This window comes from Geospiza fortis, unplaced genomic scaffold (assembly GCF_000277835.1).
Source record: "Geospiza fortis unplaced genomic scaffold, GeoFor_1.0 scaffold104, whole genome shotgun sequence".
Taxonomy (NCBI): Eukaryota; Metazoa; Chordata; class Aves; order Passeriformes; family Thraupidae; genus Geospiza; species Geospiza fortis.
Window position 1 is genome coordinate 159,419 of NW_005054325.1, and position 16,725 is coordinate 176,143.

At 39.2% G+C, this 16,725-nt stretch overlaps 1 protein-coding gene across 1 annotated transcript in view; it reads right to left on the reverse strand.

Moving 5' to 3' along the window:
* Window positions 1-16,725, reverse strand: part of TPPP (tubulin polymerization promoting protein) — a 58,639-nt gene that overhangs the window by 10,556 nt on the left and 31,358 nt on the right. The window contains exon 3 of the mRNA XM_031056957.1: window positions 7,197-7,387. Within this exon, the coding sequence (XP_030912817.1) occupies window positions 7,197-7,387 (191 nt within the window). The remainder of the gene's footprint in view (window positions 1-7,196; window positions 7,388-16,725) is intronic.

The following is a 16,725-nucleotide window of genomic DNA, read 5'->3' on the forward strand; positions in this document are numbered from 1 at the left end:
ATCTCATTCAAAAATTATACTTCTGTATAAATATATATTTCTCCTCTAATATTTAAATCTGTGAAACATCACACCTTGCTAAGAATTAACCTCAATACACTTATCCAACACTGACCATTTCTCTGCTTTACAGAATGTAAAGACAAATTACTTTGTATTATAAGCATTCTACAAAAAAATTTCCCTGCTGCAAGAATTTGCCAAAGCTGATATATTCTGAACCCAGCACAAAGATTAAAAATAAACACACTTTTTTGCACCCTATAACTTGGTTTTGCCTATGATCTTACCTTTTCGTATACTACAGTGCTAACAAAAGTAGCTTGCCAACACGATTTTATACAGGACATCAGTTTGTGGGTTAACTGACTTTACACAAAGCCTTTGTAAAGATCTAGTACATATTTAGCTTGAATATTACAGACATACACAGCATTTCAGTTGCATTAATATAACCCTATTTAACAGAGCCCAGGCTGCATTATTTCACATTATTTAATTAGTTTGTTTAAAAATAGCATTTGAGCAAATGCAAGCATACAGAAACTCATCTGATGTAAACTGGAACTTGAAATATTTTACCACTGTGGGGATTCAGACTGCCATATTTTTTCCTTATTTTGTTGTTCATCTATAATGTAGCTCCTGATCAAAATGCAAAGATCAAAATGGATGAACTGAGTGTATTTTTAGGGCCACGTTTTTAATTTAGTTGAGTGTAGCTTTACTCACATTTCTGATTTTTTCTGAAAAATGTGCAAAGTTGTAGAAAAACCTTGCATAAAGATAACTGGAGGTAAGGGCAAATTACGAGCATTATCTTTGAGGTCTTTGCAAATGTTTACAGCAAAACTCACTTTGTACAGTGCCATAAGCTTTACAGTAACTCACAAAAAATAGATGCTGTATATCTGTATTTGAAAATTAATTTATTGGCTATTTAGCTGCAATGGAATATGATAGTAGCTTATCATTTTTCCAAATCAGGTTAGTCAGTTGGGCATTTCAATGCCAATTTCTAAATGCAAGATTTAAAGAGAAAGAAGTCTCTTCTGTAGTTCTTCTGTAGTTTTGCCCTCGTGTATATCCATGTCCCCAGATAGTGTCAGTGTGCATGTGTATGAACAGAAAAGATAACTTCTTTTTAAAAAAATTGTTTCAGACTACCAGAACTGCAAATGTGTGTCAAGAATGCTCAGCCAAGAGGCTGGATTTCCCCCACTTTTGTTTATGATCAGGCTTTTTCTTGCCAAAGTCTACCTTGAGTGGATGATTAAGTAGTTTGAATGAAATAAGCCAATTCAAGTGTTTTCTGACAACGAAGTCAAGAGTTGTACCTTAAACTTGTTCTGAAATGCACCTTCTCCATAGGGGTTTTAAAGCAACATACCAAGTTTAATATACTGAAAAACATTAAAAAAAGATCAAATATATTAACAGATATTTTTCCCTGCAAGAATAAATTACTTGGACAATTAAGACATGGAGGTTCTACCTGCAATATCCTTTTACTTCTAAAAGCATTATTCTTAGCTGGGACGTCATTCAAAGCATTGGTTTTGAGTTTAATGTGCCAGCATGAAAGCAACAACAGGTTTCTTAGTAGTTCTAGGATTCTGAAGACTTTAAAAGAACAACCCTGACTGCAATATTAAGTAAGCCAAATGGGCACTTTGGGGTTGCACAAAATGAGCAACCGATTGTTAAATGATATTTTATGGGCAAACACTTCAAATACAGGAGGTACACATGTATTTAATTGAAGGTACTCCAGATTTTAGGAATTTCACACAAGTTTAAGAGCTGTCATTATGCTTCTGGTATTTAATTGTATAAAGGTTTAAGCAAGACTTGAGTCCATAGGCAATGTATGACACTCCTGTTTCCTGTTCCCACCTCACTGTACCACAGCTTTATACTTACTGACAGATGATGAACAACTGTGTTTACACAGTGAGTGTCACCTTGCTTCACAAAGCTGGGGCAAATGCAGAGCATAGTTTTAAATGGTTTCTTAAGAGCACTCAGAGGAAAGTTTGCTTTCACTCTTTCTCTCTCTCCTACTTCCTCACCACGGAGAAACTCCTCTTGTCACACCAAGTCTATGTTAGAATTGCTGAAGAGTGATTTCCCTCAGAACAGGGTGGACAGGTAAAACCATAAAAGCCTCCTTAGATCTTCACCTTTATGGTATGAAGGGAGAATGACAACACCCCCAACCAGTCAAGCTGAACAGCATTGACTGCAGGACTAGAGCTTGGCCCTAGTAAGATTTTAGTTTTTCATCAACATTTACACAGTTTAATTACTTAAGCTGGATCCAAAGAGCATGTGTACACACACAAACCTACACAAGTCTTGTGCATTACATTACTTAATACCAACTAAGTGACAAGCCAAGAACATAATATTCACACTACAAACAACATACACAAAGGTGTAGTTATTTTGGCACACACGCAAGGCTGACAGTCAGTTAAGAGGACACGTACCAGTGCAACATTACATTTGCTCTACCATGAAGGTAAAAGGTTTGCTCTTGGCCAGTGCAAATAGAGAATTCTTAGTCACAGATGACAGGCACATGCCCCCAGAATACATGCATCCCTGAAGGCAGGGTTATGTTTTGACTATCATACATGCAGGCACAAAGAATTAAAATTTATTTCATAACTATGAAAAGTCTTAAGGAAAAAACCTATCAATTACAACTTTAAAGTTTTAGTTTTAGAGGAATATACATGAGGATTTTCTCTACAGATGGTTACAGATGGCTGGGATATCTATCACTTGTAAGTCAAACCCATAGTAGTCATTTGTCTTTTTGTTCTGCCTAATTCCAGCTACTATAAAAATATTAATTGAGCCAATAGAGGGGAAAAAAAGGATGACTGAAATGGTACTTTGTGAACAAAGCTTTGCAAAATGCTAAAAAATTGTCAGACTTTTAAATTTAATTGTCAGAATTTTCAGTTTAGGAAAGGTCAGTAAAATACATACTTCAGTTCAAAATATCTTTGAAAGATGATTTCTATGCTGATGAAAAACACAAGCTGTGACACATATGTAGTTTTCAAATGTCCCTTTCCCTTCCCTTAATAAAAAGGAGGTAAGAAGTATAGTTTTAAAAAATAGGGACTAAATTTTGTCTATAGTCTAATAATCAACATTTCCCTTGGGATTCCAAATATTTGACTACAATTAATTACAACTGTTCATATAAGACCCATGAAATTATGTGTGTATTTTAATGTCTGCTTCTCAGTAATGCTATTGTGATAGCTTTGACAACCACAAAGAGCAGGACAATCATTTTTGGTTTTGATTCTTCCATACTAATGGTTGCAAAACTCCCAGCGAAACTCTGAACTAAAGCTCATGGAGTGACTAAGCAGAATTAGTAAGCAAGCCCTAATAAGAAAATCCCTTTTGACTGCTGCATATTTTACTTAAAAACATTATTTTTAGAAACTTATTTGTAATGACTATTCATTTGCCTCAGTAAGGATTTTAGTTTCCTGCCCTCAGGTTTTGATGGTCAGGTTAAGCTTCAGTAGACACACAGGTAAGGATTGTGTACTGCCACAGTATTTAAATGAAATTTGAGTCTACTCTTTAAGTAAGTTATTTCTAAAAGCTATCTGACTTTCTGATCACATTCCTTTTGGTAGCATCTACTGTAGTAATGAAAGCAAAGACAACTAGGAACAATAGGGTTTTACAGAAGATGTCACATAAGACAGTGCTACATAGTAGAAGATGCCGAAAATCAAGCTGGAAATTTAGATGGAATCAATTGAGATGCCCCCAAAAGAGAGAGGACAGTAAATCTTATTAGGTTCCCATGTCCTTATTTCAGACATGATGTTTAGTTACAGTCCGCAGCGTGGTGCATTGGAAGAGAATATGCTCAACAACATTCTAAGGGCTGAAAATGGGGCACCTCCTCAGCTATCCTTTCCTGTCATCTTTGAGGTATAAGCTGTACTTACTGTCCTGAGAGTTGAGGGAACAGCAGATGAGTAAGAAAATGTACTTTGCCTCATTCCCAAGCAGGCCTGGAACTTAAAAGCTAATAATCAAGCAAGTGTTTAGGCTTTTAATTTCCTATCAATATTAGTGGAATAGTAAGAGCTTAAGCAGGTAGTGAACCCCTAATACACAGCTGCATAAGATGCTTTTATTCATAGCTATTATCTTTCACACCAAGCCTAGTAAAAGAGAAAAACCTTTACTATCTTCCCAGTAACAACTTTCCTTTGTAACTGTTACATCAGAATGACTTCTTCTCATGTAACACTTTGAGGTTTAAAACTATTATACTGTAGAAACAAAGTAGAAAAAAGAAGCGTGTTCCTCAAAATAAAATACTGCCATCTGAACCATCTTCTCGGGTTCTGATCCCAAGCTTATTATGGCATTGAAAGAATTTCAAATTTTGCATCAGGTACAAATAAAGTGCTTTTGGTTCATGGTAGGGATTTTGTACTGCACAAGCAATGCAAAGTAAACTCTGGCAGAACCTCTGCTTGTTCCATCAGCCTCTTACAGCTCAATTTCTAGACAGTGTCAGCTTGGATCTATTCGCACTCTCAATTCCCTTGCATGCCTTCATGTGCTGATCTCTCACTTTGAACCAACAGCTTAAAACCTAATTATATCTTAAAATCTTCCTAGCCAATCACTCCTCCTATATGGAAACATTCTGGCATTACAGACTCTGTATTTGGGCACCTGAGAAAGCCTGTCTTTTGCGTACCTAAAAGCAAAGTGTCACCCAGTGTGCCAGACAATAGCTAGCAACAAACACCCAGGTCAACAGTGTGCTCTTGGACTCTGCAGTAGGCTGGACGTCACCCTGTAGTGAGGCTGGGTCCAGAACTTTTCAGTTACCATGAGTTATTAGTCAAGTCTTAAAATCAAAAGGAAAAACAGGGACACTGATTTTGCATGTAACTCAGCTGAAGGATTCATCAGGGGTTGTAGGGTCAGCCGTTTTATTCATTAGAAAAACCAGGACTACCCTGGAGCCATCTTCAGGTGCACAGGCACCAGTGACAAAGAAGGCTCTTTACATTTAGACAGTTTACTACCATGCCAGAATAATTTAGCCACTGTTGGTATCAAGTATCCTATTTTATGCTTTGGAGTATGACAGGTCCCTAGTGCAATACAGTAGTGGATAACCTTTCACTCTTCCAGAACACTGGGTAATTCTTGGAAAGGGTTCACAAAGCTGAACACTTTGCATCCTGAGCATCTTTACATACACCTAAACTCTTCACAGGTAACCAAAGCCATCCGTGGGAAAAGCAATTTAAATCTTCAGGAGCATGTGCTGTGTTTTGGCAAACTTCCCTCCTGCTTAAAAACAAACATCAAAATGAATTATAAACAAACAAAAGGATGTCCAAGTTCACAAGGAAGCCCTTGCCTTTTGTTTGCTATTGTTTTGGTTTTAGGCTGATGTATGGGCTCAAAGGGTCACTGAGGACAACGTTACAGGACAGGCTACCACACAATGTCAGCAGAATAAAACATGAACAGTTTAAGGGCTGAAAACCAGAGCTCTCTTTCCATACATTGGCCAAATACAGACTGTTCACCTGCATGGCACATGACAGCACACACTGCTCACCCACGTTTACGTACTCTCAGTGGGATGCTGGTACGGGTGGAGGGAGAGCAATACATCTATTAACCTTTATTAAGAGTTGAACATAAAAATCAGGGCACAAGCTCTTTTTGAAAGAAAGCAAGGCAGTACTGCAAAGAGCTGGTTTTAAATACTGAACATCCTATCTTTCATAACTTTAGAGAAACAGAGTAATACATCAAGGTACTTGTTCAGCTCTTGCAGAAAATTGGAATGGCCTTTTCTCTCCTTTTCAACCTATATTAAAAAAAGCTATTTTCATTCCAATTAATTTCTTTCGGCATTCTGGAACCCAGCTAGGTCACACTTAGCTGCCTGTACCTTAACCCTGTGGGACTGGCTCTCCTGGTAACATTGGAAAGCCATTCCCAGCAATACTATTGCTCCCAAGTCTGGTAGCTAAAGTGAACAGAGAATCAAATCCCTTGGATTCAAATGAATCAACGATAAAATGTAGCCCAGTTATAATGATTTGGGTTTTTTTTTTGTGGGAAAATTGCACCTGATTACATAGATATTAATTGTAAATGTCCTTACTCCAAGAGGCCATAAGCTTTCCTTACATATGTTAGAGCTTAAAGGGACTATGTGCCAACATATGTCAAAACAACATTCATTTAATAGGAACCTGATAGGCAGTGTTAAGTCATAAACAATATTTTAAAGTATTATTAGCTTAATGCCCCTTTCACTTCCAATGTGAGGCAGTGCAAACTTGAAAACAGACTGTGAAAATCCTTAACTGTACTTTCTTAGTAACGTCTTGTTCCTCACCTCTCAGGTTAGTACAATAGCTCTACCCAAATCCAGCCAGTCAGAACCATGCTACAGTAGACACAAGAACAAGCACAAAGTATAGACAGGAGGAAAGTAAGGGCTGGTATTTTCCAACTCTTTCTGTTGACATAAAATACTTTAGAGCCTATATTGTCCTAGAAATAGCTTTTTTTTCAGTTTTTCAATGAGTGGTATATGACAATCACAGGCTAGAACCTAGTATATTACTACCACTTACTTCCCCATAGTTTATTTAAGAAAAGTGCTAGATCCCATATAAGACATTTTAAAAAAACCCTAAAATAATAGTCAAATGAAACTGCATAAGTAATGGGATATTCTTCAGAAAGACTGCTACGAAAGATCCTCTTTTCAAGAAGTTCTCTTTGACATCATCAGGGTAACTGAACACCAAGGAATGTTTGAGTTATTTTGCTTGAATTGACAAAGTGTGGTATAACTGCTCTTGACTTTGGCTTTGTTGCTTGTTGATTTGGGTTTTTTTTCTAAAGCTCCACAAAATAATGTATTTTTTATACCTACATATTTATTTATTTTTGCCAATATATGCATGAGGAATGTAATGAAGTGGCATTGTGCTGCAAGTAGCTCAGCAGATGTTGAAATCAGTTCCAGTTCCTGAAGACAACTTCTTGACAACATAGTCTCAACATTCACAATAACTGAAACATGTGGGATTCATAACATCATCCTTACAAATATATGCTCTATTCCCCTCTGTGTTGTAAACCCTCAGCCTTACTTGTTTCCTTGTACTTTATGATCGTATGTGCCTGCATGCTTATAACCAGATACATATCCTGAGTTATCCACCAGATCTTCTCGGCCAGCTCTGCCTTTTCCTTTCCCACTGGCATCAAACCTCTCTTTGTGAGAACCCGTGAATTTTGAAGTATCTGTAAGGCGTGAAACAGTTGGAGATGCAACAGTTTTCTATTGGAAGAAAAAAAAGAAACAAAACAAAAAAGACACATCAGAAATCAGCTATTCTTAATACAGATATGTTTACATGCTACCAAGATTTAAATCTTTCTAATGACAAAGACTATGCAAATACCTACTCCTTCCCAGCAATAGGATACAAAAGATGTTTGTTTCTTGTCATTACATATAATGACAATAATAATATAGCAGAAAAGGAAATAGCAAAAATTATGTCAAAACCTTTTGGAAGAGACTTTCAGTATAAGATACTTTTGATTAATAATCAAGTTCTAAGCACCAACTATATGAAGAAGTTTCATCTTGATTTCACATTTTGAACCATGCTCAAAATCCATTATGTTGACATGAAAGTATAAAAGCATGGCTCCACCAATATAGAAAAGGTATTCCAATACAACTAGAATTCATTGCCTCAAAAGACAATTTCATTCTAAACTCTAGGTCTCATGAGAGAAGCAACAAACTGGAACGACTGAAAGTAATTTCTAATATTAGAAAATTAGCAGTCTATGAAGTGGCACTGAACAAAGACTTTTCTTCCACTGAGTCATGTCAGGCTCAAAAATCAGTTTTGTTGTCATCAAGACAAAAAATATTTGACTACAGAAACAGAAAAAAAAATTATTGTACATAACAATATAGAAGCATGATAACCTCTGTGCTTGGACTAGGAGCAGCCTCTTTGATCCTTAAATTTATATTTTAATTTTATTTATTTATATTAATTAATTAAATTATATTTTAACTTTATTTATTTATTTAAAATCATGTGACGAAAAAACACACAAGACTTTCCATCTTTTAACAAAGAGTGCTAAAATATGGGCATTTTTTTATGTGTGCCATCTGTCACTATCTGAAAGAAAATGACCACTGGAGCAGTCTTTGCTCAAAACAGCATTGCTAAATGACCTTTAGGGACTTCTGTCTTGCAGTCTTAAGAGTACTATTTGCAGAGGTGGTTATTTTCCTATACTGAAAAAATAGGCATCAAGTCAATGCTTAGGAAGAAGTATTGGTCTAATATATACTGCTTACTTGTTCACATTGACCTGGTAGCACCTTTTAACAAGGAAAACTCTAAATGAAAGACAAGGGCAATATATTCAATATGGAGTTAATTAAACTTAAATCATATTTGCTTTCTTTGTATTTAAAAAACATTACTTTACAGAAAATCAGTTTTGTCTACATGTGCATACACTCTCTACCATCACATCCACAGAGAAGTCTCAGAAACTCCAGTTGACTGCCCTTTCCTTTACCTAATTCATTCTCAGGACAGACTGCTATTCTGAGAATTTGTTACAGTAAACTTAATCACTATTTGAAAAATAAAGACTACAGCTTCTGCTCCTCTGTTTCAAAGGTGCGGCATGAAATGTATCAAGTTTTCCTCAATACACAAACTACAATAAAAAACATATGAGAATTTTTGTACAGCAACATATTTAGTAACATACATACTAAAACTTGTGTGAGTGGATGGAAATGCACATATATTAACATACAAGAAGAAACAGTAAAACGAGGATTAATAGAATGGCTCATGTCAATAATGAAGGATGTTCCCAGAAAACTATTCCCAGTGGTAAACTTGAGAAATGTGGTGTTAATGAGAGGCTCACCTTGTTTCCAACAATACAAAATCCAAGTAATGTTAATTCCTTGCACATTATGCTCTCACTCCCTGAACTGATGTATCTATATAAAAGATCAGAGATTAGATGCCACTACAAGGCTATGCAGAACACCTCATTTCTCCTGCTCCTTCTTTTCCATCATTGTTATGATGAACATGTATACATTAAAAAGAAAATACTCATTTCTTTTTAAGGCGAGGTGAACATTTTTAAGGTTGTGCTAAGATGCTTTCATTCAAAAAAGTCTTTGTAAATACAGAGTAGAATACACAATAACTTCACACCCATCCTGGGCTCCTCAACCAGAAGCAGCTAGTGGTACTATATATCATGGAATCAGAAAAGTCCTGTGACTGAGCACTACTGAAAAAAAGCCTTGCACCACCATCATCTTTGCACCCTCCCTTCAGGTATTTATATACATGGATACAGGATTCACTCTTGAGCCTTCTCTTCTCCAGGTTACACAGTCCCAGCTCCCTCAGCCTTTTGTCACAGGAGATATGCTCCAGTCCCTCCATCATCTTTATGGTCCTTTTCTGGACTCTCTCCAGTAGATTATCAGTCTTCTTCAGGGAGCCTAGAACTGAATGCAGGACTTCAGATGAGATTTCACCAGTGCTGAGCAGAGGGGAAGGAACACCCTGTTTGCTTGGCAATACTTCTAGTGCAGCTGAGATACCAGCTCACCGGTTCATGTTCAGCTTGGTGTCCACAAACACTCCCAGGTCCATTTCAACCAATTTCCTTTCCATCTGCATGGCCCCCTGCACATGCTGGTCAATGGGGCTCTTCCTCACCAGGTGCAGGACTTTGCATTGCTTGCTGAGCTTGCTGAAGTTCCTGCCAGCCCAGATCTCCAGCCTGTGAGGTCCCTCTGGATGGCAACCATCCCATCTGGATGACCTACCAGCCACTCTTCCCACTTCTGTGTCATCACAAACTCACTGAAAGTATCATGAAGATGATTAATGAAGATGCTAAACAGGACTTGACTCAGTACAGACCCCTGGGGTACACCACTGTTTTCCAGCCTCCGACTAGACTTTGCACTGTTCATCAATACCTTCAGGGCCCAACCACTCAGCCTGTTTTCAATCCACTTTAGTGTCTGCCCATCCAGCCACTACAGCACCAGCTTGAGGGGCTGTGAGACTCTTGTAAGAGATGACATCAAAGGCCTTACTGAAGCCTGGCTAGACAATGTACTACTCTCTTCTTGACCAGTCTACTTGGACAGTCATTTAATTGTAGAAGTTTACAGGTCAGTCAAGCACAATTCTCCCTTGGTGATCAACCATGTGGATTGCTCCTGATGACTTTCTTCTCCTTCATGTGCCTGGATATCATTTCTAGGACTAGCTGTACCATTACTTTCAGCGTCTTAACCCAAAAAGTTTATCCATAAAGATTCCTCTATAACCTGATGACTTATTTTTAGTGAACAGCCTTTATAAACTGAATGTGCAAGCAGGTGTTCTTATCAAAATGGTTTTTTTTCTGTGTCTGAAAAAAACCTACTATGCAGATTAAACTGGGTATTAAGCAAAAGGCAAAACCAATTGAAAGGGTGACCATGAGCTCATTCTCTACAACCCATCTGCTCATTATTGCACAAGGGTATGGGGAGGCAAATAAAAAAAGTGGGGGGTAGAGGGAGAAAGCTGACCATCCTTCTAAAGTAAAGAAAAATGTAGGAAGAAATATAGTGAAGAGCACAAAGGGCTGGATGAGAACAATTTCCACAATAGCAAATTACTATTCTACTCTCCCTTCTTTTTCACAATGAATCACATACAAATGATTCTGCCTTGTCATATAGCAGTTCTGCTTGAACTGTTTGCTATCTAGAGTAAATTATATAATCTCTCTAGTTACATTATTCTAAAGGAAATAAATTCCTCGGGGCCAACCTCTTTTTTTTTTCCTCCCAGACCATAGAAGCCTTCATTTTCCATCTCTTATTTGCACATACAGTCAACCACAAAGTTTGAATATCACAGAAAGTGCCCATGAACTTCAATTTTTTATTTTAAAAAAACTTTGTCTAAGGAAGAAAGTTTTACTTAGCACAACAGAATCAAATATAATCATTTAGTGCTTCAAATTGAGTTTACTATTTTTTTTTGTGCCTTTTTTTTTCTTAGAAATTCAGTATTTTTCCTCATCTTGTGTTAGTGTCTACAAAGAAGTGCTGCTAAGATAGCAAGGGGCTTGGAGCATGTGACATACATGGAAAAGATGATGGGAATGTGTTTATAAAGACTCAGAATTAAAAAGGGAGACAAATCGTATTCCTGTCCTCAACAGAGTGGTTATAGTAGAAACAGAGACAGTTTGGAAGTAAACAATAATGGGCATGATTTGGAAGATATGAAACTCCCAACTAGACACATGAGAATTTTTCACCACTGTGGTTGGTCAAGCCTGGAAAGAAGGGGGGATTCTCTGTTCCTGAGGATTATCAAAACTTAAAATGACTAAGTCACAGAACAATTTAGGTTGGAAAGAACCTTTGCGTATGAGTCTTTATCTAGCCTAGGGCCCTGCTCACAGCAAGGCTCCAACAGGCTTACATAGAAACTTCTCCAGTCAAGTCCTGAGCACCAGGGAAGTCCCACAGCCTCCATGGGCTACTTGTTCCAGGGTCTGACCACACTGCAGGTAAGTAAAAAAACCAAAACAATCCAACATCTCATCCAAATTCCCTATTACCAATAGTGCAACTTCTGTCGGAAGCAGCCCTCATACCAAAGACAGGAAGCTGTTGTCTTTAAACTCTGAAAACCTTAACAAATGCCACATTCCTCCCTTGCCCTCTCTTGAGAAAGACAACTCTGCAAACTGACACAGATTTTGCTTGCTACCTCAAGATAACTAATGAATCAAGGACCAGCTTACAGAGCAAGCAACACAATCCATTTCATTATATTCAAGAATTTGAATTAGTTCCAGAAATCCATTATCAGCCCTTAGGAAACTGAAATGAACTACTGTAAAAAGGAAATGAGAGCACAGAAGTCAAGAACATTAATTTTCCCTACTGTAGTAGAAGTATATAACAGTTTGCCAAAGAAAAATATATGAACTGAAAGCTCTGCAGCTGCACTGGCTTGGCTTGTTTGTAGCAGGAAAACAGTATGACTTTTATAGACTCCAAAGACCCCATAAAATCAGCTCTTGTGTCAAAAGGCTAGAAGTATCACATGAAGCTAGTGAAGCCACAATCACGAAAATAAGGTAACAGTGTGAGACTGGAAGATTTCCCACACTTTCAACAATTTTCCCTCCAGAACAAAGCTGAGGCAAAGAAGAGGAAAGACAAACCAGTGCTGCCAAGGTAACGTTCCTCATTTTCTGTCAGCACACATTACCATCCCTTCCTCAAAGCTCACAGTTCAAAACCCAAGGAAATGTCACAAAAGCTTTGCACCCAGCACAATGCAAAGGGCTCCACGAGCAGGGCAGTGCAGCCCACACTCCTGCAGCTGCACAGGGCTCACTCCTGCAGCACCACAGCCCCTGGCAAGCTTGCGGCAACTCTGTGCTGGGCAGCTCTGCACACAGCATGGCACCATTCCCAAAAGGCTCTCCACAACCACTTCCTGGGAAGGAAAAGCACCGAGAAAACCTACTGGACTTCAGGAATATCACACCTTCCAAACAAACACCGAGTGCCCTGGCTTCCACAATGAACTCTTGGTTCCCCTCAAACAAGTTTGCCTCAAGGTATCTTCCACCGCTTGCCATCGCTGACCAAGATTCGGGCTTCACTTAAAGCTGCTCCACAGCTTAGGCAGAAACTTAATGATGCAAAACCCACCAGCTGGGTTTTCTGCTTGGTTTTCCTTCCTGAATCACAAATGTCCAGATAGTACAGAAACAGTCCCTGCCTGCCTGAGGGACTGACTGAGTCTCTTCAGCAATCAGTGCTGGGAGTGCCTGCACTGCCAAAAACACTGGTGACAGACAGGAGGTGAGCTGCTCCTCTTACTCCTCACCACAAGGGTGCAACACCTTAGCCACAGTACTCCTGGCCACGCTGTCAGCTGCAGTCAGCCTTCCTCGCTGAAACTGAATGCTTTCCAACATCTGCTCCTTCAACCATAAAACTTCACTATCTAACAGCACATCCTCCTAGAAAAAGTTGCCATGGAGATTGCTTTATGCAACTAAAATGTTCTGGGAGCCTGCAGAATCAGCCCCAACATTCATAGTCTCAGCAAGGTTTTGAAAATTATCGATCTGCTGGTAATATCCACGACCTTTGTAAAAATAGGAAACGAAAAATGACTGCAACGTGGAAAAAGAATTTCAAAGGGAAAGTCTGCCCTTTTTGGGGGTGTGGGGGGCATTGTACCAGAACTCCATACCAAAACTCTATTTGCTTTTAAATTCATCGGAATACATGCACATGCATTAGAAGTCTACAGAAAGTCAGAAACAGAGATAAGCTTCAAACAAAATTTGAATTTCATTCATGTTCCTTTGCTTTAGCACATGCATGGACACACCCATACAAAAGTAAATGATAAGCAACTCCACTTCAATAATGCTGGAAAGCAGCATCATTTTAACGAATCCTGGTGAGAACCTTCAGTGGAATGGTTCCCAGTAATGCCACTCAGATGATATAGCACTGCAAGTCCTAATTCTATATACATACCTAAACCTTCTCACTTACTAGGAGTCCAGCCAGAGACAGAGAAAAGACATCAAAAAGGTTCCTTATATGTGACACCACTTGTAGCATAAGCATTCACATAAATGTGCCTGACCCAGGTCTAGCTCCATCAAGAGAAGACCATGTAAAGTCCAGCTGTCAGGTGTTATTTGGCAGCTACAAGAGACCCCTTCCTTTCCTCTTCTCTAAGATTAGCCCCTTAACTCCAGTTCTCCAGCGCTTCAACAGTCCAAGTCACTGCATGATCCCAACTCACGGGATCTAGCAGCCTGATTAACGTGATCTCCCTCAAAAACAGTGTGCCAACACTTCTCTGAGGAGTTTTTCATTCTTGTTGGTGGTGAAGACAAAACAGAAAGGGAAACATATTATAAAGCCTTTTTTTCTTTCAGTGAGGGTGTTGTTGAATCCTTCTTAAGTTTAATGTTACAACCTGTCTTTAATGAGACTTGGTCCAAAGCTAGATGCTGTCAACATAAGCCTTTACATATACTACCATCCCTCTTCCTCACTTTTTAAATGTATTTCCTGAAGAGCCTCCATTCATCCCGTGCAGCACTCCACTTAGAAGAGTTGTGTTAACACACCTGCACAATCCCAGTGAATCACATCTCTGCAAGTAATTTGCCCTGTATATGCTTTTGTGTGCAGGCGTTAGAGACAGACCCATGTCCTGCTGCATTTATAGAAGGGTAAAAACCTCCCTTGTCAGGCTTGTCCCCCAAACATATCTGCTCTGCCCCTTATGATCTTTCATATTCAGGTTATGGCAACCTTCCATAGCCAGTCTAATAGTCTCCTCAGCAGATCAGTAGGCTTAGTTTGTAAAGATACTCTTGTTCTACTTTGTTAGATTAATTCCATCCCTGCCGAGTAGCCCTCATTTCTCTAGTCCTAGAAGCCAAAGCCCCATCTTCAAGAGAAGCCACACAGTCCACTTCTACCCAATCTTTCCTGCTCCCAGGCCTGGCAAGGCAAGGTCTCAGCTCCTTACCCATCACCCTCATCCCTAAACCTCTGTAGTTCCTCTTTATATGCAGCAGGTTACCTCCAGAGCAGTACTCTGGGTACCCACAAGGAAGAGAAAGAGGAAGAAGAGGTCCATGTGAGGAGGTTGGACAAATCTTGGCTGTGCATCTGCAACAATCCCAGATCCTGGCACCTACCAAGCAATAAAACTCCTGAGACATCAGGTGAGATCAGAAAACACATGCCTTGATCATCCACAAGAAGAATCTCCAGTAATTTTCTGTGACTGGTACCCATTACTCCTGACTCATGGTACAGCACACTATTGCCAGAGTATAGTGTCACCCATTATGGAACACGGAAGTGTAATAGCACATGAGATATTTGGGATGGCAAAATCTTCTGTGACTGTTCACTCAACTCCTTTCCAGATTTTCACTAACACACAGCTCATGCTAAGGCCTGATATAAGTACAGATCTGTGGCCGGCCAAGGATTCACTCAAGCAAGGATTATTAAAAGAACCTGTCTGTCCCCAAAGTGTGAGATAGTGCTGCTCAACATTATCACTCATTTTCCCCTTTTTGTGTGAATACTAAATTCAGGTTCAGCTGACTCTGATGGGTCTTGTTGATCCTCACCAGTGCTTAGGATGCTATATGTATTCTGAAATTGAACAACTGCAGGTGGAGCAGACCTGTGATCTTTTGTTGCCAGAAGCCACAACCTTTCAGCCTTTTCTATCTCAATAGTCTCTGTCCATTTGGTTTTCAGCTGTCACTGCTTCCTCACCTTATGTAGCTTGGGTTTTCCACAAATATCACATCAGTCTCCTCTTCATCTTCTCCCACCGTGGAATCTCAGGACCTCGACTACAACACATCTCCCACAAGAGTGGCCACCACCGCCCTGACCTCCAGGAAGACACAGGAGCTCTCTGAAGCATTCAAGGTGGATATAGGACTTCTTCCTAAGAGAGCCAAGGACTCTCAGTTCTGCAAACTTCTACATCTTAATGGAAGTCCATGTGCTGGACAGTATCTCCTGAAGCTTTTTCAGACTACCACTGTACAGTCTTCAAGCAGATCCACATAGTCTTAAGTAGAACTCCTAGGCCTCTTTGCACTTCTGCTGCAACAACTGTTTTGTCTCATTTACCACACTCTGTGGGATGCACTCTGGCTTCCTTGCTCTTGCCCTAACAGGTATGTTTTGGTGATAATATGATCTTGCCCACATCAACATCTCCCTGAGCACCCATCATTCAGCTTTTAAAGTGCTGTTGCTGCTGTACTGCCCTGCCACCCATACTCCTCTCACCATGAATCTCACTGGATAAGAGCCCTGAACAACCTGATCTGGCTTTAAGTCACCCCTCTTGTGAACAAAAGGCTTGAATGAGATCATCCCAGATTCCTTGCACTTGAAATTGTTCTGCATTTCTATGTCAAGGACCCTGATGAATATACACTGCAGTTCAATTGGTTTTATTTTAACAGCAAACAATAACCAAAGTAAGGATCTGTTTCCCAGGAGGTGCAAAAATGCATTCAGGATGGTTATGGCACACAGCTCTTGGTACAGGAAAAGAAAGAACCTCAGTTTTGCTCTTTTTAACCTTTGTGTAGGAATGAGGACAATTAAAAGGCCCTAGAGTTCATTTATATCTCTGTTTACAAGCCGCCAAAGTTACGTGACCTGCGCCGTATATTCTATTGAGAGATTACCACCAAGTGAGCTAATAAAGCCACCGGCTTCATTAAACTGTATCAATTTCCTCTGTTTTTCTTCCTCTGTGACAAAATCAATAATATATGTTCTGTTCCCAGATTAGAAAGTAGCCTAAAATTCACTTGGTTTCAATGTCTGGCTGCTGAGCCTTCTCAACCACATCAACAACAAGCAGGGATTTTTGTAATTCTATGACATTCTGAAGGAGAAGAAAAAAATAAGCAGAAGAAGATAAAAGATCTTCTATCACTTCTATCCCAACATGCACTTAAAATCCTCATTGTCTGATGTGAAGGTAA